Here is a 27,261-nt window from a genome sequence, read left to right as displayed (position 1 = left end):
ATACATATGCAGCTGATTAATCCTTATGTTCTGGTTTGCTGAAATTTGACGTCCTCATTCAGACTCATGCTGGAGACCGGATAAACATGTGAGGTTCAGATCTATCTTTGTATCCAGACACACCTATATTTTACACACCTAAACTTCCTCTTTTGAGTCTTCCTCTAGCATTTAAGCAATGAGCTGCATAAAAGGAATTGCTTGGTCTTTTGATCTAATTGTAGCAGCTCCCTTATGCAGAGCAATTTGCCAGTGATTTTATTGAAACACATTACAGGATTTTACAGCATAATCATAAATAGTTGTAATTGGCCACCTTCAGGTTTCAGGAGGGAAAAAATACATTTTTAATGGAGCTAGGTGACTCAAGAAAAGATCGGTGATAGATTATTGTTTTGGGATGAGTTATTCCATCCTAAAATAGCTATCAACACATACAAGAAGAACTCTCTGGAAGTGTCTAGCCATATCCTTGGACAATGGGAGAAGCCTAAATGACTAGGTTAGATGAGTTATTTAACTTTTGGACAGCTAAAGTCAGCTGAGAGAAACCTCTCACTGTGTCCAAAACATGTCATGTGGCACGTATGAGTTGGCAGCCTCCTGCTGGTTTCTCTCAATTAGATGTGCTTTTATTGGTTTCCTGGTCTTCATTTGTTCTCTCCTTCACACTGAGCCGTGTCACAGAAGAATGTGAGGGTGGGTTGTCACACTGCTCTTTGGCAATTTGAGAACTTTGGCAGCATTTGTGGTATGACTTCATAATCTGGAGTGTTAAGTGGAACTTTTTAATGATTAAATTCTAAACAAAATACAGATTTTTGAACTTCTGTTTTGGCTTTCTGCTAGTAACAGAAGTAGGACTTGCTCATTGACAAAAGATGGACAACCAGCAGAGCAGGCATATAGTAGAGCAGATGATATGTATTCCACAGAAGCCATGCTGCAGCGGAGCGCTTCTGCGGATAACAAGCATCCCATCCTGGACCCTGGAAGCTCATTGTGGGGAAGCTCAAACTACTGCAGCATATTTCAGTCATGCTCTGTAGGGTGAAAAAGGACTTGTGGATCATCTGACCTCCAACACAGAAGAGTCTAAATTTAGTTGAAAAAGAAACTTGTTTCATTTTGGTTTTGTGTACTCCGTTACCGTGCTCACCATGAGTCCCATTCTGACTATTAAAGCTGTCCAATTATATACATGAAAATGTCTTCTACTTCAGTAAGTGACCAAATTGATTTGGCAACATCAGTTTCTTTTTTCTTTTTTGAGCTCCTGCAAATACTCTAGTAAACAGTCTGACTGGATTCTATCCAGAAACAAGCACATTTTTAGCAAATGTTAAATGAAAAACAAGAAGTAAATTCTGAATGTATAAAAATAAGAATTTATATTAAGTGCCCAATTCAAGGAATTACAGTCAGGCAGGAGCCTAGAGCATGACCAATGGATTCAATCAAATACTAATTGACACAGTTCAGATGTTCAGTATTGAGTATCAGCTTCTTCCAATAAGCAGCAAACAACCAATCTAGAAGCTAATAGATTTGCAGACATTATTGGATGAATAATTTTGTCTAGCAAATACATTCAAAAAAGATTAGATGATTCCAGGAAATATGAGAACAGCAAAGGAGACAAAGTCATCAAATAAATTATTCACTCAGCTCTATTGATTACTGTATTATTCAGACAGCTAATATTCTACAGTTACCTGTATCTGCTGCAATAAATTTTTCAGCTGAACCAAAAATTCTTTTGCTTCCTTTGCTTTATCTGAAACACCATTTAAAGCCTGAGATAGTTGTGCCTGCAAGAAAAAGAATTTAAAAGGAAAAATTAGAGATAAAATGCAAATGTCTTTCTTACTAATCCTTGCTTTTGACAATTAGCAATGTGCTAAAAGGCTTACTTTCTGTCACAGGTATTCTTACACACCCAGAGTGTTTGTGCTAGAAAAGAACAGTTAAGATTTTAATTGTAATAAGATTTAATAAAGGTGAAATTTACATGTGGGGGCAGTCAACTATTGTGTCTACACATTCCACTTTACTGCAATGACTTAGTAAGTCAAAATACTTTAAAAAGGACAACTACCCACATATATAAGGAAATAATAGTCTTACACTTACACAGTAACATCTGTCATGCTGAAAAATCCCCAAGTGCTTACCAAAATAGTACTTTTTTCATCAAAGCTTGCCATCTTTATGAATGTGTCAGATTCTACCACACCTAAGATACATTTGAACCTCAAAGACAACTGTGTTTAAGCCTTGCAGTAATGTCCCTTAGGGGCTCCAGCTTTCCATGCTTCAACCTAACCAAAGGATGAATATTTCTGGAAAAAGAGGGAAAAAAAAGAACCCTTCCAATAACTTTTGCCTGGTGGGAGACAAGGAGTATATCTATTGTAAGCTCACACTGAAGACCAAACTTCTCATTTGCTTAGCTGGCACCTGAGATCTCTAAATCAAACAAGCAGCTTCTTGACTGACTTTAAGGATCTGAAGATACCTGAGGTTCTGCTCCTGAGCACGTCCAGAGCTGCTATCATCTGAACGGTGCCATTCTTCACGTAGCTTTCCCGTAAGCCTGATGAGGATTACAGAAACCACGTTGTTCCACTTGTCAGCCCTTTCCAAGTCCAGACCAAGCATTAGTTCTTTGTGCAAATATAACACATAGTGACAGGACAGGTCTCAGTCAGTGTCACAGAGGCCATTTTCTTTTTGCTCTGTGATACTCAGCTTTCCCCACAGAGAGTACACCTAACGCAAGGTCTGGACTCTTGCGCCAAGTCCCAAGTTAGACTCAATGTCTAACCAAGGTCCAGTTAATTATCCTCACCAAATGGATAGGACAACCAACATCAGGAAACAGAAAATGAAATATCTTTTCTAATGTCAGGCTTTCAAAAGGTTACAGCCTCTTCTTGATTCCTTAAGACTAGAAGGCACCTTGAGACAGAGTCTCGTAAATGGTAAGGCACAAAGGTTACGAGCACTCTAAGAGGAGACCTAATTGAAAGTCAGTAAATCACCACTCACTCTCTGCTCCCCTCTTGCTCCTGAAGGGAAGTAAATTATTCCATCCCTGCAAATGGCACAGCTCACTTCTTCATGCTGACAAAGTTTGAGCTTACCTCCTGATAGTCTGGATGTCTCCTTCGCATCCTGCCTTGCGCTGGCTCATTTGAGTGGAAGAGAGCAGAGTGTAGCAGCTCCTTACGCACATTTCACACCTCAGCTCCTAAGGCAGGCAGCATTATGCAGACAGAGAAGTATCTGGCTAACTCTGTGCAGCCATGCTGGAAGTAGGTACAAACTCACCCTTACTGTGAATTAGAACTCAATTATAGAGAAATAAGCCAGCCTTGGGCTTTTTTCCTCATAGTTGCACAAACTTTCCCCTTTAGGCCCAGTTGTAGGTATTACATTAGTGCTAAATTTGAAAATAAAACATGCTTTACTACAACACACTTGTAACATGCAATGGGAAGATCAATCATTATCGTGTTTGTCTGTCAATATTTATTCAATATTCTCTTACACAAATTCCTATCACTTCACAAAAAAACGCAGAGCAATCGTATTTGATATGAAAGCTAACTAGACTCACTGGCTCAAACCCTAATCCCCTGAAAGGGTCCCTATTTTCTACCAGATCAGCCCATCAGGACTTTAAATCAGCTCCCCATGAGCAGACTTAGATTGCCATAGTTAAAGCACACCCCTTTTGACTGCACTTTCCCCTCCATCCACAAGGCATGTTTGAGCCTTTGGTTTGTCAAGCTGGTATATGACAGTGAAGGAAGATAAGGTGAAAGTGGCATATGAAAAAGCAGCAGGGGAGGAAGAGAGAAAGAAATAGAGGGCAAAAGCATCCTATGTTCTGCCAGTGACTGGCCCAACAGAATTGTCCCAGTGTGGCAAGAGGTCCTTTCTTTCACATCGAAGACAATGACTGATCCTGACAAACATAAAACTTCTACCTCTCCAATGTCTGCCCTCACTCTCAAATCAGATACAAAGCGTACTTCACCAAAAAAAAAAAAAAAAGAAAAAAGAAAAAAAAAGTCAAAAATTGTATATGGTCATCACAGCAGCCATAGAAATCTGAGTCCACACAGATGAATTGTAACCAGCATAGGTACTGATGGCAGTCAGCACAGTCACCCCCATTTCCTGGCACACTACCATTATGAGGACCTGGAACTGACAAAGTGGTTGATCAAAGGGCTCATAAGTGAACCTTTGTGCTCATTAAAACCTGTGGTTGCACTAATGCAAGTGCAGCATGAAACTAAGGAGAAGACCAGATCTCCATTTATGAAACCCACTTAGAGATAATAGCCTTGTTTTTCAAAGCATGCGTAAAAGGTACCTTACAAAGCAGAGGAATTTAGTCGTGTACTTCCCATTAAAATCAAATGGAACTACATGACTAAGCCTTTAGTAGACCAACCAAAGCATAAAAAATGCCCTGTACACTCAGAGCAATCTTTCATGATGCAGGAATATTTACTTGAAGCCAAACTGAAATGTTACAAGCTCCATTGACTAACACAATTAATAACTCCTGACAAATGATATTCTGTCTACTGTTACCTTATTTTAATACCTGGTCTTACAACAAAAAAAAAGGGCATTCTGGAGAGGGACACAAAGTTTCTACTTCTATCAAATGCAGGAACAGAGAGACAATGAGAGCAAGCAATTAAACCCAGATAGGCATGGAAGACTGATGCTTCCTTTGATTTTAGAAATGAGCCAGATAATTCCATCGTCCTTTTTCAACCAAACAGTTCATGCTCATTTAACTGTTTTTCCTTCCACCTCTCTCTAGGAGCAGATTAACCATTGATCAGATAAGCTCATCCTGGTGCTGAATCCTGAAACAGCCTTCATGTTTTTGGGAACACAACTCTTTAGGCCAGCTTAAAACAGAGGCATTCAGATGCCAATATTTGCCTCTGACAGCCAGACTGCCTGCCCTTCACAGACCCCTCCAGCTGAATCTTCTGATGCTGTTCCTTCATACCACTCAGCATCTATACATGTATGTGTATATATATATATGTGTGTGTGTAACCATATCGAATGTGCAGAGCTTAAATATGTCCACCATTTTACATCATTTTTAATTTCTCTAAAAGAGAAGTTACATACAGCAATTTAATGGGGATACCTGCACCATTAACAGGGGTCAGCTAGTCCTGTACAACTCGAGCCAGTACTACAGCTGAGGGTAAATGCACTTTTCATTGTGTGGTCTGAAACACTGAACAGACGAGTTTATGCACTTTGTAATATGCCACTATATCATTAGACTAGGCTCAGACAAAGCAGTAATCAAACAATTTCTACAAAAGGCTAATACAGAAACAGAATGCAGATGGGTCCTTAAGCTGAGGATGGGTACGACATCTGGCAAAAACAGGACTAGAGTCAGTAGAAAAATTATTTTGTTAAGTTTGGTGCTGTGGCATAAAAGTGTCCCATGGGAGGTGTGGAAATGGCACTGAAAGCCCTCTCTAGGTTAAGAAAACTGGCTGCTTGCCTTAGAAGGAGATGAGCTGATAAGCATCTGCTTATCACAAACTATATTGTTGTCAATCTGTCAAATTTACTGGGCTAAGAATGCTTATGACAGACAAGCCTTTACACTTGCCTCTCTATCAACTGTGTCTGGATTATCTAGAGAGGACACATAAAACCTGAATTACATTTGGCATACCATTCAATGTACAACATTTCAATATAAGTAATTTATGGCTTGGCCAAAGCTACTACAGGTAATAAACTTGTAGAAATTGCTGTATGTGAGAACTATTTCCAAGCACAAGTATCTAATTCCAAAGCAATTTATCTGAATGAATGTGAGCTGATGATTTAGGCTGTCTGTCTATATGGTTCCATTATATTTATTCTGCCAAGTGTATTGTTCTGGGAAAAGTAACATTCACAAGAGGACAATTTTAGAGTTACAAAATTAGTTAATTTTGAGTATTTTTTTGTTTCACTACAATTTTCACATTAAGATTGAAACTATAAACAACACGAGAAAAATCACATTCTGTGATACTGTACTCCCAGAAAAAATGCAATGAAAATGCAAACCAGCATAGTATCATTCATTGTTTTGACAGAATTTGACAATAGGAAAACAAGAAAATGATTGACTATGCACTCTGATTACCCCAGAGTTTATCACATTGTTCAAAAGGCATTAAACAATTTTAACTCAAAGTAGACCTCAACACAACATAAGCTGGTCTCTCACAATCTGAGAAAGATTAACCATTCTGAACATTGAAATCTGTCACTGCTCATTAAAATAATTCTGCTCAGAATTGGATTCTGCCATTAACATAAGTAGCAAAAGCTGTGAATTTGTGATCTGCTGCTTATCAGTCAGGAGAATTTCTCCTCTAAACAAGTAATAATCACATGTTAGTGAGGAGATGGCTAAGCCCTTGGCAGACAATATTCCAACTATGAAGCGCATATTGAAGTAGTCTATCCTTTACAGACGGACAAACAGCGCAGCTCACACCAAGTGGTATTCTTTTTCTGAGCCTTAAAATTTAGTCATTTCTCCTGTGCCAGTTATCTTAGGCTAGATTGAGCTCAAGCACTACATGGCTGAAGGGGGCTGAGATCAGTCTTGACTTTGTCCTTTCCTGCAGTGTCTGGAAGGATCTCTGTGCTTTCTTTACAGCTAGTCGTAGCAGAGAGTAGAAAAGAGAAAACCCCGCGGCCAGCAGAGCGAGCCAAGTGCACAGGCAGGAGCTCCTGGCACCACCTGTTGGAGAAGTCCTTTCCCCAGTACAACTGGGAGCTCCGGGGGGCTCCCCTCAGCACTGATGTACTGACGTCCTCTCTCTGTGTTCATATTCAGGAACTGATGTGTCCCTCGTTCTTACCAAGAACGAGCTAACTTCCTACGCTCTTTTTTAACTTTAAAGTTTATGCCTTGCTCTTTATTCAAGTAGTTGAACTTCTCAAGAAGAGACCGTGGCCAAACGGCCCAGCAGCTCTACCGGGTTTCAGCAAACTGCCCTTGCTGCACGGTGACCAACTCTGCAATCTCCCAGAGGAGCTCCAGGGACAGCAAAGGAGCAGCAGTACCAGGGAGGGATGAATCGAGCTACAACATTAGGTGAACCAGGAAAAACTACCTGTCCCCAAGCCCCACCCTACTTTTCCATCCAACTTTTCCTTGTGCATTTTTCTGTCACGACAGGTCCCTCCAGCCGCTGTCCCCGGCCTCTTTGGGAGCTCCCCTCTCTCCCCATCCTCAAAGAGGCCCATGACACAACACGACGTGTGGTGAGCCTCCAATAGATCCCTTTTGCACTCTCTTGCCTAAAACTTTCAGGCGGCTCCAGGCCACCTTCCCTAACTGAGGGGGAGGAAAGGGTGGTGGGAAGCCCCAGGTGACAGGCACCCGCAGAAGGGACAGAAGGAGCATCCTGCATCCTCCACGTGCTCGCGGCCTGCTGCCACTGCCTGCAAGGGGTCGGCACAGCCAGGCAGGCTCCCCAGCACCCTGCGAACGGCCACCAAGGCGGGCAGGCTCGCCAACCCCAGGCGTGCGCCCGGGGGGCCACCCCGGTTTGAGACGTGCTAACGCCAGGCCGAAGGGAGAGAGTCTGTGGGAGCGCAGCAAATCCCAGCGGAGACCAGGGATCGCTGGAAGTCGGGAGAGAGCAGAGAGCTGGAAAAAGAGTGGGAGGCTCCAGGAGGATGAGGGGCACGAAGCGGCCTCCATGCCCACAGACCCCAGATGTCCATCAGGGACAGCCCCCGCTCTGCTGGGGAGCGCCACCCCAGCTCCGGCCCGCGGGGAGGCCCAAGCCCCGGCGGCCATTTCGCGCAGGGCATGGCGGCAGGCGGGCGGGCATCGTGCCTTACCTTGTGCTGCTTCCACATGGCTCCCAGGGCCTTCACGTCGTGCTTGCCGTGCCTGCCGTCCTCCAGGCACTGGTAGCACACGGGGCTGCGGCAGCTCACGCAGTACATGCTGTAGTTCTCCAGGTCGTGCTCCGCGCACGTCGGCCCCTTGCGGCCGCCGCCCGCCCCCTTCCCGCCGGCCTCGCCGCCGCCGCCGGGGGCGCCCGGGGGGGCGGGCGGCGGCGCCAGGCGGTGCTTGGCGAAGGGCCCGCGGGCCGGGTGGCAGCGGAGCTGGCAGGCGGCGCAGTACAGCACCTCGCACTGCTCGCACAGCACCGCGGCCGGCTCGGGCGGGCTGCGGTCGCAGAGCTGGCACTTGGCGGCGGCGGCGGCGCGGCCTTGCTGGTAGCGCTGCACGATGGCCTCCAGCAGCCGGTTGCGCTGGAAGCCGCGGAGGCCGCGCTGGTCCAGGGAGGCGCTGCGGTGGCACTGCGGGCAGGTGAGCGACGAGCTGGCGGCGCCGCCGCCCCGCGGAGGGGCCGCCGCCGCCGCGCCCGGGGGCGCCGGCACCAGCGGCAGCACCCGCACGCCGTTGGGCGACTTGAGGCCGGGCGTGTAGGAGCCGTAGCCGCTGTCGGTCTCGCTGTGCAGGCTCAGCTTGTCGGCGTGGTCCCCGCCGCCCGCCGCGCACTCGGCGTCCAGCGAGGCGGCGGCGCCCGCGGCCGCCCCCGGCCCCGGCCCCGGCCCCGAGGCGGCGGCGGGCGGCGCGGGGCCCCGCGGGTGGAGCAGGGCCGGCAGGTGCTGCTCGCTCTCGGGGGTCTGCACGGCGATGGTGCGGGCGCAGGGCAGACAGACATTGTGCGAGCAGGGCAGGATGATGGGCTCGCGGAAGAGCGAGCCGCACACCGGGCACTTGAGCTCCTCTTCCATAGCCGCGGCTTTGTGCGCGGGGCGCGGGCGGGCTCAGGCGGGCGCCGCGGGATCGCCGCCGCCGCCGGCTCCCCCCATCCCCTGCGGCGCCGCCGCCGCCTACCTGGCCCCCGGGCGCCGGGCCGATGCCGCCGAGGGCTCCGGGGCGGCTTCAGGACCCGCCGCGGCTAGACAGCTCCGCGGGGCCGGGCCGGGCAGCGCTGCGCCCGGCGGGGCCGCGGCGGCGGCTCAAGGCGAGGGGGCTCCTCCCGGCGGCGGCTCGGGCAGGCGGCGCGGCGGGGCAGCTCGGGCGCTCATGGCACGGGATAGTGATATATGGGGGAGGGAGGCGGGGGAGGAGGAGGAAGGGGCGGGAGGAGCCCTTTCCAGCAAATAAGTGGCGGCTCGCCGCGCGGCTGGGGGCACCGAGAACGTTTTTTAAAGGCTCTCTCCCCTGCGGTGTCTTCCCGTGTTTACGCCGCTCCGCCGGGTGCTTAGGTAGCGCGGTGGGCACCGGCGGCTCTCCGTCATCCGCAGCCGCTTCTCCTCTCCTCCCCGCGCTGAGGCCAACGGAGGCAGCTCGCAAGCCTGTGGCTAGGCGGGAGCGCGCTTCTCCGTCGTGCATCTCTCGTCCCTACGGACGAGAGCCACAAAATGTCAGGCGCTGCCAGGGAGCAGTGGGCAGAAGGGGTTAAAGGCCCGAGCGCGACCCTTGGCCGCAAATTCCGCGGGCGAAGGGGGCGAAAGAGCGCGAGGTGCAGGGAGAGGGGCCGCATCGCCCGGGCCGGCGGCCGTGTAACCCCAGCGCGAGTCTGCTGCGGAGACAAACCGGGGATGACAGCCGAGAGCTTGTGAACTGGAAATAACCATCCTTGGAAGAAAGCAAGCAGCAGTGGGAAATCCCCCATCTGTTTTGTTTACTCCACATATGCTTAGCGTAGAGGTAGCGGTGGGTTATTTTCATAATGAGGAGATTATAGATAGGAGACATTTCACCAGGTTCTTTTCATTCGTGTACCTTGTTTAAAAGCCACTTCCGTATTAATTTCAGTTCCACCAGCAGATTCCAAAGTTTTTTTGTTTGTTTGTTTCGAAATGCAAGTTGGTGGTTTCAGGGCAGCTGTTTAAAAATGCAGTACTAATTGGTGTCAAATGAGAAAAGAATGAACACATTAAATACATCACCTCTCATAGTAATGTTTCTTAATACATTACAAGTATTTTGTGATACGGGGTAGGAAAAAAATTTCCAGTTTCAGGTTTCGCTCTTTTGCCAGATTGTTAACTGTTGATGCATAAAAAAGCAAGATCAGGGACAGAAAGTATGAATATATTCGAGGTTCCAGGTTTTTTTGTTCTTTCCTCTCTGCAGTTTTCCTTCTCATATCTTGCCTAGACATTCTTATGGCAAGTTGAGGGGGGGAAAAGTCCAGAGTGGTTTTAAAGCTTTGTAGTTCCCCAGTTCAAGGTTGAATGGGGCAGGTCTGTCCTCTGGCACATTAAAGAAATCACACTGACCCACATAAACTATTCTAGCAAGCACTGATTGCTGAATATTAGGTATCTTTTTCTTTGGTGTGACCTCTATGCCAAGTTTTAGAGTTTACAGAATGACTGTATTTTGGGCTACCTCCACCCAGAAAACTCAGCAGTGCAAGAAAAGTTCTGAAATGTCATTGATATCACAGCCACCGTACGCTACTACATAGTAAGAAAAAGCTGTGGGTGAAATGTTGTTATCTTCATAGCCTTTATTCTCTGTTCTACCATCTGTCAGCAGTGGGAGTGGAAGTATGCTGAAGATTTCTTGTATACATATAGGTGAATCTGAGTCACAAATTTCATCGAATACGTTGGAAGTCATAATCCTAAAGGTAATTAGGAAGACACAATAGCTTGCTTTCTGGACTTTTGCCTTCTTTCTTTACCTGTCTCGTGTGTTCAGTGCCAGTGATCATAATGTATATAATCGTACTATTAATTCTGAGACATACAAACAAAAATGGACAAATTCGACAGGAAGTGGTGAAAACAAACAGCCAACCAAACCCGACCAGTTCATCTTTATAGGTGGTTTTTCGCCTTGGCTTACAAGTTCCAGAGTTTTAATACAGTGAATTTTTACATTTACATTTTGACCATTGCACTATAGCGTACATAAAATTCTAATATTGTTTGCCCTTGACTACAAAGGGAAATGGCAGGAAAGGAAGCCAAATAGGCTTTACTAGTCGTCTCTGAAGTGCAAGTGTGATCAGTCACACCATTCTTTTTCAAACTGAACTTTATGCATCCTTTCCACACACCTGAAACAGACTCAGAGCATATTTCCGTAACAGATGACATTTGAAATGGAGATTATGGAACCAAAAACTGATGTTGAAAAAATAGTCTGGTCTTCTCTTCACTGTGGTGTCTCTTTTACTTCACTGAAGATCCTTTTCACATATGTCGTAAGTTTGTCTCAAATGTTTATGTTCAGGAGAGCTATGGCTTTGACAGGAGGAAGAGCTGTGTAGTCCAATGCACCGGTTTACGTATCCTACTGATCCCAGAACAGTTCTTGTTTCTAAATAATTGTAGAGGTTGTATGCAGAAACGTTCATCCACGTGGCACCATGGACTTCTGATGGAATACTAAATGCTCTGATGAGGTGCAGAGCACAGATTTTCCTCCTTATGACAAATACTTGTCTGTTTAGTTTTAAGTGCATTACTGATGTTGGAAGGATCAAAATGCTGCTATCATCTGTACTACTCCAGAGGCCAGAACAGGAACTAATATAAGTAGTGAAAAATGGCACTTAGCTTGAGTGATCCCTGTGACCTCCAAAGACTAACTTTGGACGCACTTACTTTTGTTGAGGAGCATGTCATATCGTGTAGATCCCAGTAATTTCAATGGAGCTATTCATAAAGCAGCATTCAGTCTGAGCTTGACAGAATCTGGCCCTCATTATGTTTTGTAATGAAGCCATTCTTAAAATGGAGATGATCCGTATGATTCTTTGTTTTTTATGTTCAAATGAGTCTTTAATCTGCTGGAACTGTAGCTGTATATGGATAACCCAGAAACCCTATTCTGGCAGTCATGGCTTTGATCTTTATTTTAATACCTCAGTATCACTAGTATCATCCCCTTAAACTATTTACCCTCTGTGAGAACTTATCATTAGCATCTTTTATATCACCATGACAGAAAAAAGCTAATGGAGTTTATTTATAAATTTATATTTAAAAAAAAAAGATAAGTCATATTGCAATATAACCTCTCAGTAAAGAGAGATTTGATTCATCTTTTTGTCTCTCTTGTTTCATTGCTTATGCCTTCTTCTTCTGTTTGTTCATTTCTTGTTTTGTGTTTTCCCATTTCTTTTCTTGCACTCTTTTATATTTTAGGTTGTCCTCACATTAACCTTCTTTCCTATTAGTTTTCTCTTCCTTTTCTCAGCTTTTTTCTTCAAAAACTGTCCACCAAGGTCACTTCACTTTCTTCAGTTTTCTTTTTCCCTACCTGTGGGGAACACTTTGATTCCAGTATTTCAGCATTGCTCCTGCTAACTGGTATCACTCAAAGCACATGTCTTGTGGTTTGAAGGGTAACAGAGGGAAAAAAAAGATCTTATCTCCACAGGTGCTCATTCCATTGCAAAAAGAGCTACAAAGGAAGAGTTCAGAAAACAGAGAAGACAAAATGCATCTGGGCAACTGCCAGCAGCTTGTGTTACAGTGTAAGGTGAGGAGTCTCGCTGTATCGTTACAAATGCACATTACTCAATTATCGGAGGAGGATGCCCTCAGCAACCACACAGGACACAGCAGCTGCAGCTGCTGATCATCTCTGAATTTTAGGCTACTGTACCAGCGAGTGGATATGTGTTTTGGTACACACACGCCATTCACACTTTGGCATTGCTATTTACATAACAAACAATGTGCGGCTCTGTAATCTGTTCTCTCTACTTGTTCTTCATTGCATTTTTTACCCAGACTTTTCTTTCCAACATTACTAGTTGCAGTTGCTGTTGTATGTTCTGTTTGAAGGGTGATGTGGAAAGCGGGCATGGGAGGTGGCTCCATTGCAGGTTAGGGGTAAAGCTGATGCATACGATCTGTGGAGCGGGGCGCTTTGGAAATGGTAGCTATGTGCTACTATATTTCCTTTTTTCCTTGTTTTTGTAGATTTGCATTAGGTACATTATATAAACACAACAGTTTCAAAATCTGTTGGTTCTTTTTTTTTTTTTTTTTTTTTTTTTTGAGCATGCATTCAAGTATCTATTATGTTATTTAGGGTTTTCAAATGCTTGCACATTGATCTGTTCATGAAAGAGTGAAGGCAGAACTTGGCAGGAGCCCAGAATAGTGACACAGAAGCATGGCTGCTGATAAAAAGCTTATCTGTTGGCTAGCAGGAGAAGACTGTATCTGTATTATAAATGCAGCTACGTATTGAATTTTTTCCATCAGAGGATTAAATCTGCCAGAAAAATACTATTCAAAACTGAGGCCAATTCTAGACAATGGAATTTTGCTCAGACTGTCTGCTGAGTATACGTTTGTTATCATGGTTAAAATGGCAAAAAATAATGCTTGATCCTAAATGTGTTTCTCAAGACATACTCACATACCTAAATCTACTCCTGTAATCTATGAAATTTGGTATAAAGAAAAATACTGTTTTAAACATATATGGCAACAAAGAATAGGAGGTTGGCACAGACAAATCTCAGTAAGAGGTCGTTTTCAATACTTCTTTGCAAATTTTTGTTGAAAAGAAATCAGAAAGAAAACACAAGGCACTAATCCACAATTAGCACTCTTGAAGAATAAGATCCCGTGTTTCTGTGAAAAACCCCTCAGAATGCAAGTCTCTGGAATTACTCCAGGGGCATTTTGTCTTTTCTGCTTTACAAGGAACCGTCTCTGTGTTGCTGTTCCTGTGGTGGAGTGAGATCCTTCCCTTCTCTGCTAAAATTCAAACTAAGAGCTGGGAGAATGGAAGGCTGGACCCTGAACAACTACATATAAAGGAGAACAGGAAATTGTGCCCTATTTTAAACCTGCTTCAGAGCACTATTAACTATGGAATCATAATCAATGTCTTCACCATACTGTTATTATACAGAGCTCTTGTAACATTTGCTACCTTTTTTTTTAAGCTAGTGTGTAAATTTCCTACAGAGCAGATGTGGTTTCAATAGGTGCTATGGCAGGGATCAGATTATGGCTCTTCATTTTGTACTCTCCAGCAGTGTCACTAACCACAAAAGGCCTCTGTGCTCAATTGTCACAGGAACAGGGACTGTGGCTGGTCTTAATAGGGAGTGGTGGAGGCTGCCTGCATCTCAGCTGCCCAGCGTGGTGCAGTCTGCTCACTAACCATGTTCACCCTGCCCATTTGAGGAGAAGGCTGCAGGAAGCTGTCCTGAACACAGTCTGCCTTAGCGTGCTCTGCTCCCATCCTGCCTTGGTTCCCTGCTGTCCCCAGCATCATCCAGCTCATGCCAGCAGAGGAAGAGGAGCTTATCTGGCTTTGGTAAACTCACCAAGGATTATCTAAAATCCAAACTTGTTCTACTGTTCTCTTTGGGCAGGAACACTGGAAGGAGGTAGGGAAAATGTAATGGTATTCTAAGTGCAGTGAGGGGTAGGGGCCAGGGGGTAGAAGAGGGAAGAGGGGCAAAAACCTCCAACAAAAACAAAGGAAGGAGAAGAGAAAGTACCCTTAACGTTGAGGTGCTGCTATTTCCTGAGAGCACAAGATGGGCTGAATGAAAACAATTAGAAAAGAAGCTAGGCTAGACTACATATTTGTATGCCCAGTTTTAAAGTGGGTGTAAAATGCTACCATTCCCCCCACCCCACCCCCACCCCGGGCAACCTCTCCACATGTAAAGAAATTACTTACAGAAAGGAGGTAGAGAATTTTTGCCCCTGAAAGAGCAGGCAATATTCTGGGAACTGAGCTAGCAAGCTGATCCATTTGTCACTCACTGAGAAAGGTCTTTTATCAAGAAGAGAGGCCTAAGTAGCTTTTCTACAGCTCTACTATACATAAGAAAAGATAGAAAAATGCTATCATTGTTTAGCATAAAATAGCTAGTGAGGAATTCTGCTGAACCGTAAAGGATTTATCAATACCCTAGAGATGGGCTTTGCTTTTTTATTTTGCAAGTAGATAGAGAGTAGAACCTCTCAGAAGGCCTCCAGAAACCATGCTCTGAACAGATTCATTTGCTAGACTAAGGGAAATCTCCTTTAGCTGATGTTATTGGGACAAAATTTACATGAAGTTCTAGTGGATTTGACCAAAGCCTCCTCCCTCTACTGCAATGTTGTCCAGGAGCAGTGAAAACCAGGAGCAGACTTGGAAGCTTCATGGAGAAACAAGGTGTAGAAACCAAGAAAGCAGAATCACTAGGAATAAGTGTAGGAAATTAATCACAACTAAGGCACAGACTGACAGGCTTTGAAACAGACTGCAGAAATGGGGACTGCCTTAAGCTTCCCCTTCAATTTTTAGCTTGGTTTCCATTAAATAAACTAGAACTCATACATTGTTATACACCAGAGAATCAACATGGAAGAGAATTCCTAAGAGGTCTAACTATCTTAACTGGAACTTATGCCTTGTGAGTTGGTTCTGGCATAAATCCATGGCACTGTTGTGAAGGGAGGTCCTTTCTGCCACCCCCCTCACCGCCTGTTCTCACTGTTTTTCTCCTATGCTCACAGTAGCATTCATGCAGCCATGAGAATCAATCCAGCACAAAATCGTTAGGTTTCAGCATCACCATTTGGATTCACGGATGCCAGTGCCTACACAAGGACAGGGGTGGGAAGGAGGGGGCCATTGCAGCAGCACTGAGGATTTATATCAGATTCAGAGAGCAGTGTGGCCATGGCCTGAGACATCAGCATTAATCAGGTGAAGAGGCAAATCCACAATACGCCGAGATTTAGATACTTTTTTTCATCAACACAGCACCTCACCTTGCTGAGTTTACCACTTTTCCACACCCCTCTCTTTCAGTAGCTAATTGAGCTACCTAGTGGTAGGGAGGAAATGGAAGTCAGCCAAACTGATGACGCTTACATCAGAAATATTCCTTATTGTTTCATTTAGCATTCCATTTTCTGATTTGAAAAACAACTTATTTCTGCCTTTGTTCTTTCTTTCCCTTTGCTGCATCTTCCTTTCTTCTATGATGGTATCTTTTAATATTATTAAATGTGTACAAAGGCTCTGCTTCTCTCTCTTTCTTCTTCTCTTTCTTTTGTTGCTTTCCCTTGCTACTCTTGTTCACTTGCACTCCAGGGAAGCTCCCTTGCTCCTTTACCCCCCCATTCTGACACCCATCACTTTCTCTCTGCCCTTCTCCCACTGCTCATCTCACAACAGCACATCCTCCTTCCAGTTTTCTGGTCCTTCCCTACCTCACAGCCAACCCAACTCCAAAGGCATCTCTGATTCCTGCGTACAAAGAGGTGGGGTTTATCCCGTAAGTCCTCTGTACTGGCCATGGCAAGAAAGTCATGTTCAAGTGAAAGAGGTTTTGCCTACCTGTCCCTCAGGCACTAAAGAATTTCTTTTTCCCTGCTTTCACAGCAGGTTTCCCCAATAGCCACTTTGCTGCATAGTCTCTACATGTCACAAGTGCTCTGTGCTCTGTGTAGGTGCGGATCTCTCTCCTGAACCCTGGTGCTAGTCTCTCTTACTGCTGCTGTGGGAAGGACCTGCCAGACAGAAAGCAGCAGATGGGATACAAGAGGCATGTTTTCTTTATTCTTTTTTGCATTGCTCTGATACAAGGGGCAGAGGATCCTCCCTTGGGAGAACCCCTTATGTAAGAGATTTTATGTGTCAGTGTACATTGCCTAATGCCATCCCCAGAATAGAAGCCCAGCAGAGTGGTTTGCGTGAAAAAGGCAGTATGGCCAGACTCATCTCTACCTCCAGCAATCTAGGTCATTGAGGGACATATGAAGCTGTCATCATTTAGAGTACTGGGAATAAGTAAGCAAGAAGAAATGCAAAGCCTTCTCTGGTCCAGATTAAAAGGTGCAAGACAATTATGTATCCTATGAAGCAAACCAGGCCCATCAGACTTAATTTTTATTTTTCTCAGTTTTGCCCCATTGTAACCACTGATTTCAATAGCATGAGCTGCTCATTCACATTAGCGTGCACATAATATGAAGTATGCATGGAGTCAAGTATATATGGTGACTTGTTCCTCTTTATGCTTCTGCTGTTCCTATAGGAATGGCTAATCCATTTTCAGGCTTCCTATTCATTCCTGTAGCTTAATCATTTCTCAGTACACAGCATGTGGTAAACCATAATTCCATAAATCCCACTTCTTCTTCAGAAAAAAGCCTATTACCAATCTGATTTCAAATTTCTTCTGATACTTGCTTTGATACCCACAAAGATAAATGAAACAGCAATATTTGTGAAATACCAAATCTACTGTATGCGTATTTAAAAAAGAGAGACATCAGCACATTATCCCAGCTGCAGTGAGATTAGTCAGAATCTCCCCCCTTAACTTTTTCCTCCTAAGTCTCTTGCTGGGCTCTTGCCTCTGAGTTGATTCCACTTTTAATTTTATGTTTCCATGAATAGCAGAAAAGTAAAACAACTGAAGGGAACAGATAAGAGACTTAGCCCACAGCAACCACTATCCCACTCTAAATTGGATTGACTGGCCGAGTGCCCCCAAATCCTCTATGGATATGCAATTTAATAGAAAGAAAAAACTCCTCACACAAAGAAAAGATATGCAGAAAATAATAAGACCCTATTATAAAACATAGCAGCTTCAGCAATGTGTATATGATTACAGTCTTAATTCAAACAAAATGTCACATACATGGTCTTATGTTACCCCAGCAAAAAAGAACCCCAGGTGATTATTTCATTTGTCCTTTACCAAATGATTTAATTTTTAGAAAGCAATTACGCAAGGAAGAACATATGAAAGGCTGTATCATATCAGCCTGAAGATGAACCTAGTCCTTCCTGACTTTAACAGTGGCTGCTAATGGATAGTGAGAGAAGAATATAAGATAGAAGTAAGCATATAGTAGTACTTCTTCAGTATACTCTTCCATCCTCCAGCAATTTGTGGTCGTGAGCTAAAAAAAAAAAAAAAAAAAAAAAAAAAAAAAAAGAAAAAAGAAGAAGTTTGGAGTTGCAAGGGCACTGCCATGAGTAAACACATATCAGAACTCCTCTTCCATGTTAACTGATACTGAGTTCTGTGTTGGGAACTGTGTAACAAAACAGATGTGGAGAAAAAATGCTGAGGAGAATCTGAGGAAGAGGAAAAAAAGGTTAAGGTAGGTGGAGGAATTAAAAGAATTCCCACAGTTTTGTAGACAGTTATGTATGTATAGTATACATGCACGCAAAGCTTTACTCACATGGATGAGCACATTTCTACAGAGGCAGCTCCAAAGAGCAGCAGTGCTTGCAGAGATCAGCACTCTTTGCTGTGCATGAGTGCTCCCTTATTTTACAGTAGAGAAGGGAGATGAGCTGTCCTGGCTCCAAAGGCAGAGCAGTGGGTGTTGGTCCAACCATTTATTTTTTAAAATCTTTTCTTTTAACTTGAGATATATCCCCTAAGATTCAGATGGCTTTCAATGCAAATAGAAATCATGTATCTTCAAAGTATGTATCGGCATCCTTCTATAATGATTCAGATCAGAAGATTAGGATTACAACAACCTTACCAAATTCCTTTCACACCAATCAGGCAGATCTCTACTCTAGTAGTATGCTGTACTGGCCTAATCTCTCCCTCTCACTATCCCTCTTTTAAATCATTCCACTCTACTTCTCAACTTGTCTTCCCTTGATCTCGTAATAGGCTGGTGACCCTCCGATCCCTTTCCAGGAGTTGTGTCTGCGGCTTAACCTTTCCAGTCTGTCAAACTTCCATTTTCTCCTCATTTCCCTCCTGCTGTGCCACAGGTTTCATCATTCCCTTTCTACATCTTATCTTTCCATTTTATTTCATTACTTTTCTTCTAGGAAAATGCAGTTTAGCCTACTCACTGCTGAACTACCACAGTAGTTGCTGAGTAACAAAAGTCAGTGGAATATTAAAACAGTTGTGGTTCATTTAGCAGCACAGCAAACATTTTGTAGGAGGACAACATGGTGATTTATATTTGCTCACAATAACTCGGATGTTTCCTATCTGAATGGTGCTGTTGTTTCTAATTTGGTAAAATTCAGTCTCCATTCTTGATCTGCACACAGTGCAGTTCAGCAAATAAGAGGGCAATGGTACAGGATGGGATTCATTTCACCTTGCTGCAGGTGTCTCATGCAAGTGTGTGGATGCAAAGGTAGTTGTCTGGGTTGCCTCTGCAGCCAGTGCAAGGCACAGTCACCTCCTGGGGAGAGTCGCCCTACCGCAGCCCAGGTGCCTAAGGCCCTCTGGTCGTGCCTGTGTCTCTCCACTGACAGCAGAGGGAGCCCAGATGACAAGGTTAGACTTGACACCTTGCCTTCGGATGGGTAAAGTCAGATGAAGCAAATCCTACCCCTAGAGGCTTTCTAGCTGAAGTGACAGCAACAGTACTAACTAGGAGGTAGAGGGATACCGGAACACGAAGGCAGGAGGAGACTGGATGCCTCCTCCCTCTGCCAAAGTAGCAGTTTACTGCTTCACAGATCCTTGCTTGCTGTTCTGCCTGCTTCTGAGTCAGGGTATTTCTGGCCTGGCCAGTCCTGTCCATATGATTATGGGTAGCTCCGAAATTCAGACTTAATTAACTGTCATCCCTCGAGCTGGACACAGAGGGACTACACTACAAATAGGCCATGCAGCCTTCTCTGGAGAGCCCTTTGACTCTCATGTCATCGTCTTGCCCAGGGGCTTAATGAGACCCTAGGCTCCCTGGCCCCTTTCGCACTGCCTGCTGTGGCACATGTCCCGGGCACACAGCTAGGAGCAGCCACACAGCCATACAGCCTTCCTCCTGGCCACAAAGCCACTGCTTCCAGCCCTGACCCCTTCGAGTGCACTGGTCTATTCGTTCTCGGTTGCTGAAGCACATTCCCCGCATATTTATGGTCCTCTCAGAAGTCGTTAGCAATCCAGGATGGCTCACTTCAGTCAGAACTGTTGGGTGGCACAATGTGTACAATCATTTCTTCAGCAGGAACCATAACTATATTTCATTCTTCAGCAGGAACCATAACTATATTTCAAACTAAGGTGCAAATGATACTGGCAAATGTCACCCGTTCATGTAGATGTGACATGCTAAACTAAAACTTAGGTGATACACGGGTTGGACTGTATTACTACCTGCATTTAGTATCATCATCAGTGAAGTCTTATTGTTTGAGACCACAGAGGTCTCAAAATTTTCAGTGGGGACATCATCCTAGGAAACAAAACCTACGAATTTCTACGGTGAGATTATCTCTTTCACAATGAGGCAGGATCAAGGGATCTGACAATTATTTTTGGCAAAATCCTTGGCAAGATGTTCAGAGCTACAGCTTCTCCCACTCTGAAGCAGTTCAGAGTTCTCTCCCCATCATGGAGAGTGGCTGGTGACTGAGCTGATTCCCCAGATGGCACATCTGTTTTGGCTTTTGCTGTGTTAGCCAGAAGTGTGGCAATGCTCTTTCTAAAAATGACTTATATATAATGGTTTCTTCTGAATTTCCCCAGAAGCAATCCTAGTTCGTCTTGTTAGCTGCCCCTAATGGATAGAGCTGTTTCTTAGGTTTCCTGAAATGGACACTAAAGCTGCAAATGAGGAGGCTCTCTCTGAATCATCAGGGTCTTCAGCCTGCTGCTGAAGCCCCATGCTTTCCTTATTCAAGCAGAAAACTTTTTTCTGACAGCCATATAGAGTGACTTTAATGATAGCTCTGAAAATTCCCCATGAAGAACTGCATGTAAGCCTGTTCTGTATTGGTGTATATACATAACTTGTTGATCACCACAATCTAGAGAAGGTTTACTGGAGTTAAGGGTGAATGAGGTCTGTAAGAATTGTGGAAGGGGCTACTAAGGTGATCAAATTGAGATTCGGAGGGCACTAGTTTTCCATTTGCTTCTTCCTATTTGATTTTTAATATTTCAAATATTTTTACTGTGTCATTTGTCACTCCACTACTAATAATTACAATAATAATCACAAGATCACTGTAAGTATTAATGCATGTTTTTCTGATGTTTTCAGATACTCAGTTGAATGGTATTATATAATAGGAAATTCAAACTAATTTTCCTATGCTTTAAAGTTTTCTATTTAACATCTATATTCAAAAAATAAAGATAATATATCTTGAATCTGGAATATACAAAAGAAGCTGCTGTAACCTTCCAGCAATACCAATACAACTTGACAAACGATATATATAAAACCACATAACTCAGCCTGCCCATCTGTTAATAAATACGTATTTTACATTTAACCAGCAACTGCTGTTCAAGGTTTCTCTCCAGGTGCTCAGAGATGAGTTAAACACCACTTTGATTCCAAAGTAATGCATTTCCTGTATCAAAAGCTAGCAAAAGGAACTCCTTTGATAGCAAAAGAGACAGCCAGTGGTGATTAAAACAAGCAACCATCCTGAAGAAGTGTTTGAAGCACACTGCAGACCCTGATCAAAGCACAGGTAACTGTAGCAACACAAGGTTAGTAGGGATAAATAGTATCTTTTTATTAGACCGGCTCAAATAGTTGGAGAAAATGGACAACTTTCGATACATACGCCTTTCTTTAGGTCTTATCATTTGGTCTAAGAAATAAATGTTGCTTCCCTTGTGTTTGTTGACCACTCCAGAGACAATACTTCTACTGCTACAAGAGAGGTATGTCTTTCTGACAGGCATGACTGATGCCACACTAACAGTTTACAGGAATAATTTAAGATCCTAATTATTCCAATATAAAAATCTAGCTCCCAAAGAGAATTTATTTGAATTATTGAAAGAGAGCTCTGTGAGAGAAAGAAGAAACAAGAAATTGAACAATGTGTTTGTCGAAGGCCAACACTTTCAATATCCCAATGGCAAAAAGCTATTTTCTAACATGGCGAAGGTTAATCATAGAGAAAAGCTGTTTGACATCTCTGTCTCTCAGAGTTGGCTTTGCGCAACTTTATTCCAGTGACTTCAGATTTTTATTTATTTCTTGATCTGTAGCCACCCCTGTGCCCCATCTGACTGTCTGGTTGCCTGCCAACCTGAGAAAGAAAAAAACCTTTCCTCCTCTGTTCTCCCAGGAGCTGCAAGACTGACAAGAAACACATCTGAGAGCACACAGAGAGCTGAGAAGAGCCCTCTCCATCTCACATTTCTGTGGAGTTCACTGCTTCTCAGCTCTTCCTCCTCTCTCAGCACCAGCTTCCTCCACCATGAAGACCTGTGACCTCCACCAGGAAGGAGTCTCAGCTGGTGATAAGAAAGAAGAGCCTGAGCCATCTATGATACTGGAAAGGGAAAACTGTGGGACAAGGAGGGAAGGGGAGAGATGATTGAACTGGGATGAGAATTTTTGCAAAGGGAGCATTTGACATGAAGATGGGGAACAACTTGGAGAAGGGATCCATAAAGACATAAAGCTACATAAAGACATAGAACAGATTTTGAGGAGGGAATTGATTTGTTTTTAAAATCAGTTGGGTGCCTTGGAGATTCTGGGATAGGATTGAACTGGTGGGAGGCAAGTAAAAGTCCTGTGAGAGGAGTGTGCCTGTTTTGTGAGAAGTTTATCTGAAACTGCCTCCCCTGTGCCTGAGGTTTCTTCAGGGGAAGGAGCAAGACAAGGAAGAGCTGGGCGCAACGTTAAGTCAAGTCTTTGTGTTTCGTGATACTAAAGTATCTTCACTTTAGTAAAGCAGTTTGATTGAAAGTAATACAGGCATATGCTCCTGTTGCAGATCTGCCAGTTTGCTTTCAAATTGTCTGTGAATAGAGGAACATTTTCATCAGTCTGCTGTGCTACCAAACAGACATGCAAGCAGGAATGACACAGAATGGCTGACTAATTTCCAGATGTCAAGATTTGCCTTTAACTTTCTCTCTCCCCCCAGTTTTACAGAAGCAGGTTGCCCATTTGTGACTGTAATGCCTTAGGCAAGAGAACTGTTACTGCTTTCTGGATTTTGGCTACAAATGCTGCTCACTGCTTCTTGACATATTCTGAAGTCTTGTGACAAAGTAATCCATGAGGAACGTGTCTTCATCTGTTTCTTCGGGGACTGCTTTTTTTCTTTTTCAATTTGTGCAGTACTGTCTGAGAAGCTGCTGTGAAGTCCTGTGCAAATGTCAGTTGCATTTTACTTGTCAACGAAGAGCTTGGCTCTTGTTACAGATCCTGGATTTGTACAGTATCAGCATGTACCTATTTATTGCTTTTACAGACTGAGATGGTGCATCATCTACCTGATATTTCGGAGAGCACATACATAGTTTACAAGTAGTACACCTCCAAATGTACTTCTCAGAGACAGAAGAAGACACGCTATTCCCCAAAACAAACACATCTCCCTTCTATCCAATCCTTCCAAATTCTTTCAGGTAAACACCTGGGGAAGGAGACGAACCTCTAACTTTGCCCTGAAAGACAGTCCATAGTCTTTGACTGGCTGCCAAATGGCACAGATGATGGAGTCCTGAGGTCTTCACTATGATGTGATCTAGACCCTGAATTGTAAACCCCCAATAGCTGTCAAGGAAAAAAGTTTTTCTGTTGCAGTCAAGTCAAATCTTGAGGTTTATCTAGAAGTAAACAAGAGGCCCCTGCAACTGTTGAGAAATAGGGTATCAGAAATGTCGATCAGTTACTGTCTACCAAAGACTGTTCAGATTACAAATGATAAAAGGGTTTTGACAGCTGTATTCTGCCATAGCCAAAGTTTCTGTGAAAATTTTCAGGTGTGATCCAAAATGGTGCAATCCAGTCCAGAAATCACATATACGTAGGTCACCATGGAAAAGCTACATGCAAAGATGTAAACAATGAGATGTGAATGGAAAAATAGGAGCTTTTTATCATGTATGTTAGCTGAAATTCAAGAAGAAATGGGGGAATCACAGGACCCCTCCTCCCCTGCATATATTTCAGCATAACATTTTTTACATTGTACTTGTCCTTCTCTTTTTTCCTCTTCCTTTGGCTTTTCCCTTCTTTCTTGCTCGCCTCTTTCGAGTGCTACTTTCTCACACTCTTTCCAACAAACTTCTAATTTCCCTTTGCCACATCTTCCCTTTTTATTTCTTCTTAATTATTATCTCACTTTTTACACCCCTTACCCTGCTGTTGGGGTATTATCCCCCCAACAAGCACTTCAAATATGCTTATTAATCCCCATTTTCTTTGCTCCAGCCAAAGCCGCACAGATCTTTCAGCTAAGCTCCTTCCTTCCTGCAGAAGCCTTAATCTCAAAAAAGGCTTTTCTTATCTCTTTGCCTTTTTCTTACTTCCCTGCTTCTTTTTCAATGTCATTATCTCTCCTTTCCACCACCGATACAAACACCTCAAAGCTGTCTCTGTGTTTCTGGTTTTCCAAACCCTTCCTAGACTATGCTCTTTGGATTTCCTATAAGGATCCCTGCAAAGATCACAAGGCCTACAGAAACCCCTGCCAATGGGATGAAATATGTATAGGCTCCACCTGCACCGATAGCCCTTTCAGGCCTCCTGTGTCAATTATGGACTTGGCTGTTCACGTGGAATCCTGCAAAGAAGATAAACTAAGCATGGACTCCCACAGAGAAAATAAAAGCCCAAAGAGCTCCTTTGGTGGTTCACATTACACTGAAGCTTCTCAAAGGTAGGGATAAATATATTCAACCTTTGTGAGACAAGGATGTACAGCAAAATGTTACAGAATGACTCATTTAAAGGAGCTTCAGAAATGTGAAGGAAATACACAGCACTGGATTAAGATGGAAGGGTAATATAGAAAAATAGAACAGCGTGGTATAAACCTTATGGAACTTCATGGCAAAAAAAGGAGGTAGGAAGCATGGAAGTCTGCTAGGAGCCTGGAAATTCAAAGTTAATTTAACCCAGCTGTTCCATATAAAGGCAATCAGGACCAAGTTGGCTTAGACAGGCTTAAATCTGTCCCAGTATCTTACCACTCCAGGCTCTCTAATAGTCAATATTTGTCCTTAGACCATAAAGTAGTTGATATCCTAAAGCCTCTGTAATTTTCTTAGTTCTTTGGCCCATGTTACAGACATTCTAAACTAGGTCTAGCATGATTTAAGTCACAGTGAATATACATAAGAGAATATGTTGCACACAAGGCTGTGGCCTTTTTGAAAATCCTAAAAGCTTAAAGCAGTTAGCAATTTCCCAACCACTGATGTAAAGAAATTATGTGAGGAAGGTAGGCTGGAGATGAGATGAATCTTTGGGTTAAGTATGGAAAAATGGCAGAAACTGCTACTATCTTATCAAAGAAGGGACAGGAGGAGGGACAAGGGGATAGACTGTGATCTTCTAGTGCTTCAGGCATGTTCCTAAGTATCAGCCATGCCTGTCTCTGGGGTAGGGGTGCTAAAAAGACTTGAGTGCTTCCTCTGTTTAGCACAAGGCAGCATGAATGAACAGCACCTGCAGCCAGACCATGGATGTGTCTCTCCTTCACTGACTAGCTGACCCAGGTCTTTAAAATGTCATTCATGACACCACTACTAACATTCATGTATGCAATTCATTTTGCATTAGCAAATTTTGCAGGTCAAAGTTTTGCTCAAAACCATTATATTCAGTTTCAACTGTCCTAAACTGTAGCTTGTTTTCTCTAAAGGTCCATTACAACAGTCAGCCTTAACTTGATTCTTCCACTGTTTTTGTATAACTATTTGCTTCTACATCAGAGAATAGATGACACCAACTAAACACAAAGTCATTCCAGTATACCTTTAATGATTTCCGTTGAGCTCTGTTCAGTGATGTGTTTAGCCCAGTAGCTTTTCCTTTCTCTGATCTCTTGATAAATCAATCAGTTGTGATCATGGGTTTTTAATAAACTGACAACACAGACAAAAAGAAAGATCTGTTTATTTTTTCAGCTGTGGGCTACCTACCTGATTAGCATAAAACATGAAAAGACTTAATAATACCACTATTTCTAGTCCTCTTTTGACCTATGTTGTTTTTGTTTATGTTTCACTTGTGTGTTTAATTTAGCAGCCTATTTTTTATTTATCCATTATTTATTTTTTGCCTAAATACCAACAGAAATGAAGCACTGCATGATGACTGAGAAAAATTACCATACAAGCAATGCTTTAAACAATGTAGTTGTACAGTTCTGTAAACTGGAAGGAGAGGAAGAGCCAGAGGGGAATAATGCTTTGTTCAGGCTAGGTTGCTTCTGTCATCTGAGAGGACAAAATTAAGGCAGCAGGGTATTGCCAGTCTGCACTACCACTGCCATCTGAGAAATGCCTGAGGGAAGTTGAGCTGTGCTAACTCCAGCTATTTTCCTTCCCATCTGCTCAAGTTGAGTGAGACAAATATATTATGCACCTAGCTGGCCTGCTATATTCCTGCTATGTTGATGTTAGAGTGGATCTGGATGCACAGGTATGCTTCCAGAATAAGTTTTGAGGAAAAGAGGCAATCAAATACAACCAGGCTTTTCAGTCTGCAATGGTAAAGGTATTGCTATATGGCTACAAAAAGGAAAAAAAAAAAGCTGAGGAGGAGGATTAAAACTGAGAAAGGTTGAAGTACACTTAGATGTATCAGCAAGATGGAGTAGTAGCTTGAAAACCAGTCAGGGCAACAATAAAGATAGGTTACCTGCACAGCTGGGGGTCTGGCAGCAAGGCGGTGATGCTATCATACAACAGCAATCAAGGGCATGGTCACCTGCAGTCCCTCGGATTGTCTCATGTCCCTGAGGCAGCATGGCAAGTAACATTTACAAATCATGCATATTAAGTGCCTGCCCTCAACCAAGAAAACTGTTTAGTGGACATCTGTGAAATGTGATAAAACATTCCTATAAATATTTAGTTCAGTGAAATCCCTCCTCAAATTTTCTATGTTTTCTGTGTTTAAAACTATCTGACAGTGTGCTTTACATGGGGCAATATTACACATGACAGGTTTTTTTGATCCATGTTTATGTGACTAAACTACTACTTATCTATCAACTCCATTTGGTAAATCAGTGTTGCTATAAGGACCTAGCTGCCTTAGGTAAAAGGGTAACAGAGCAAGTTTGTAAGTCTGGTCTTTTCTGAAACACACAACATCCTGACACTATAGCCATCAAACTGCTTTTCAAGAGCAGGGAGTAGTGGTTGGTCACAATGATCAGGAAAAGGTTTTCAGCTCAATCTACTGTTGTTTCTTCCAGAGACGAACAAGAAATTCCAAATACTTTTACTGCACAGCTTCAGCAGAGCTGTCTAAATCTATTTCAGGCAGTTATGTCAC

At 43.4% G+C, this 27,261-nt stretch overlaps 1 protein-coding gene and 1 long non-coding RNA gene across 11 annotated transcripts in view; one reads left to right on the top strand and one right to left on the bottom strand.

Moving 5' to 3' along the window:
• Positions 1–9,043, bottom strand: part of TRIM67 (tripartite motif containing 67) — a 48,318-nt gene extending 39,275 nt beyond the window's left edge. For all 9 annotated transcript variants that reach the window (XR_010388466.1, XR_010388467.1, XM_064509279.1 and 6 more), the window contains exons 1-2: positions 7,921–9,043; positions 1,716–1,811 (exon numbers count right to left, since the gene is read on the bottom strand). Coding sequence is in view for 7 of the 9 variants with exons in the window: in XM_064509279.1 (XP_064365349.1) it covers positions 1,716–1,811; positions 7,921–8,829 (1,005 nt within the window). In the remaining 2 variants the exon portion in view is untranslated. The remainder of the gene's footprint in view (positions 1–1,715; positions 1,812–7,920) is intronic.
• Positions 8,279–25,948, top strand: LOC112993574 (uncharacterized). 2 transcript variants are annotated; one of them, XR_010388468.1, is made up of 3 exons: positions 8,279–8,398; positions 12,443–12,544; positions 22,079–25,948. It is a non-coding gene; the product is annotated as an uncharacterized LOC112993574 (long non-coding RNA). The 2 variants fall into 2 exon arrangements; XR_010388469.1 differs by lacking the exon at positions 8,279–8,398 and adding an exon at positions 10,246–10,682.
• The last annotated feature ends 1,313 nt before the right edge of the window (positions 25,949–27,261 follow it).

The sequence above is a fragment of the Dromaius novaehollandiae genome, chromosome 3 (genome assembly GCF_036370855.1).
Source record: "Dromaius novaehollandiae isolate bDroNov1 chromosome 3, bDroNov1.hap1, whole genome shotgun sequence".
Classification (NCBI taxonomy): Eukaryota; Metazoa; Chordata; class Aves; order Casuariiformes; family Dromaiidae; genus Dromaius; species Dromaius novaehollandiae.
The sequence above is the reverse complement of the archived record's forward strand: the minus strand, read 5'-3'. Positions and strand labels throughout refer to the sequence as shown.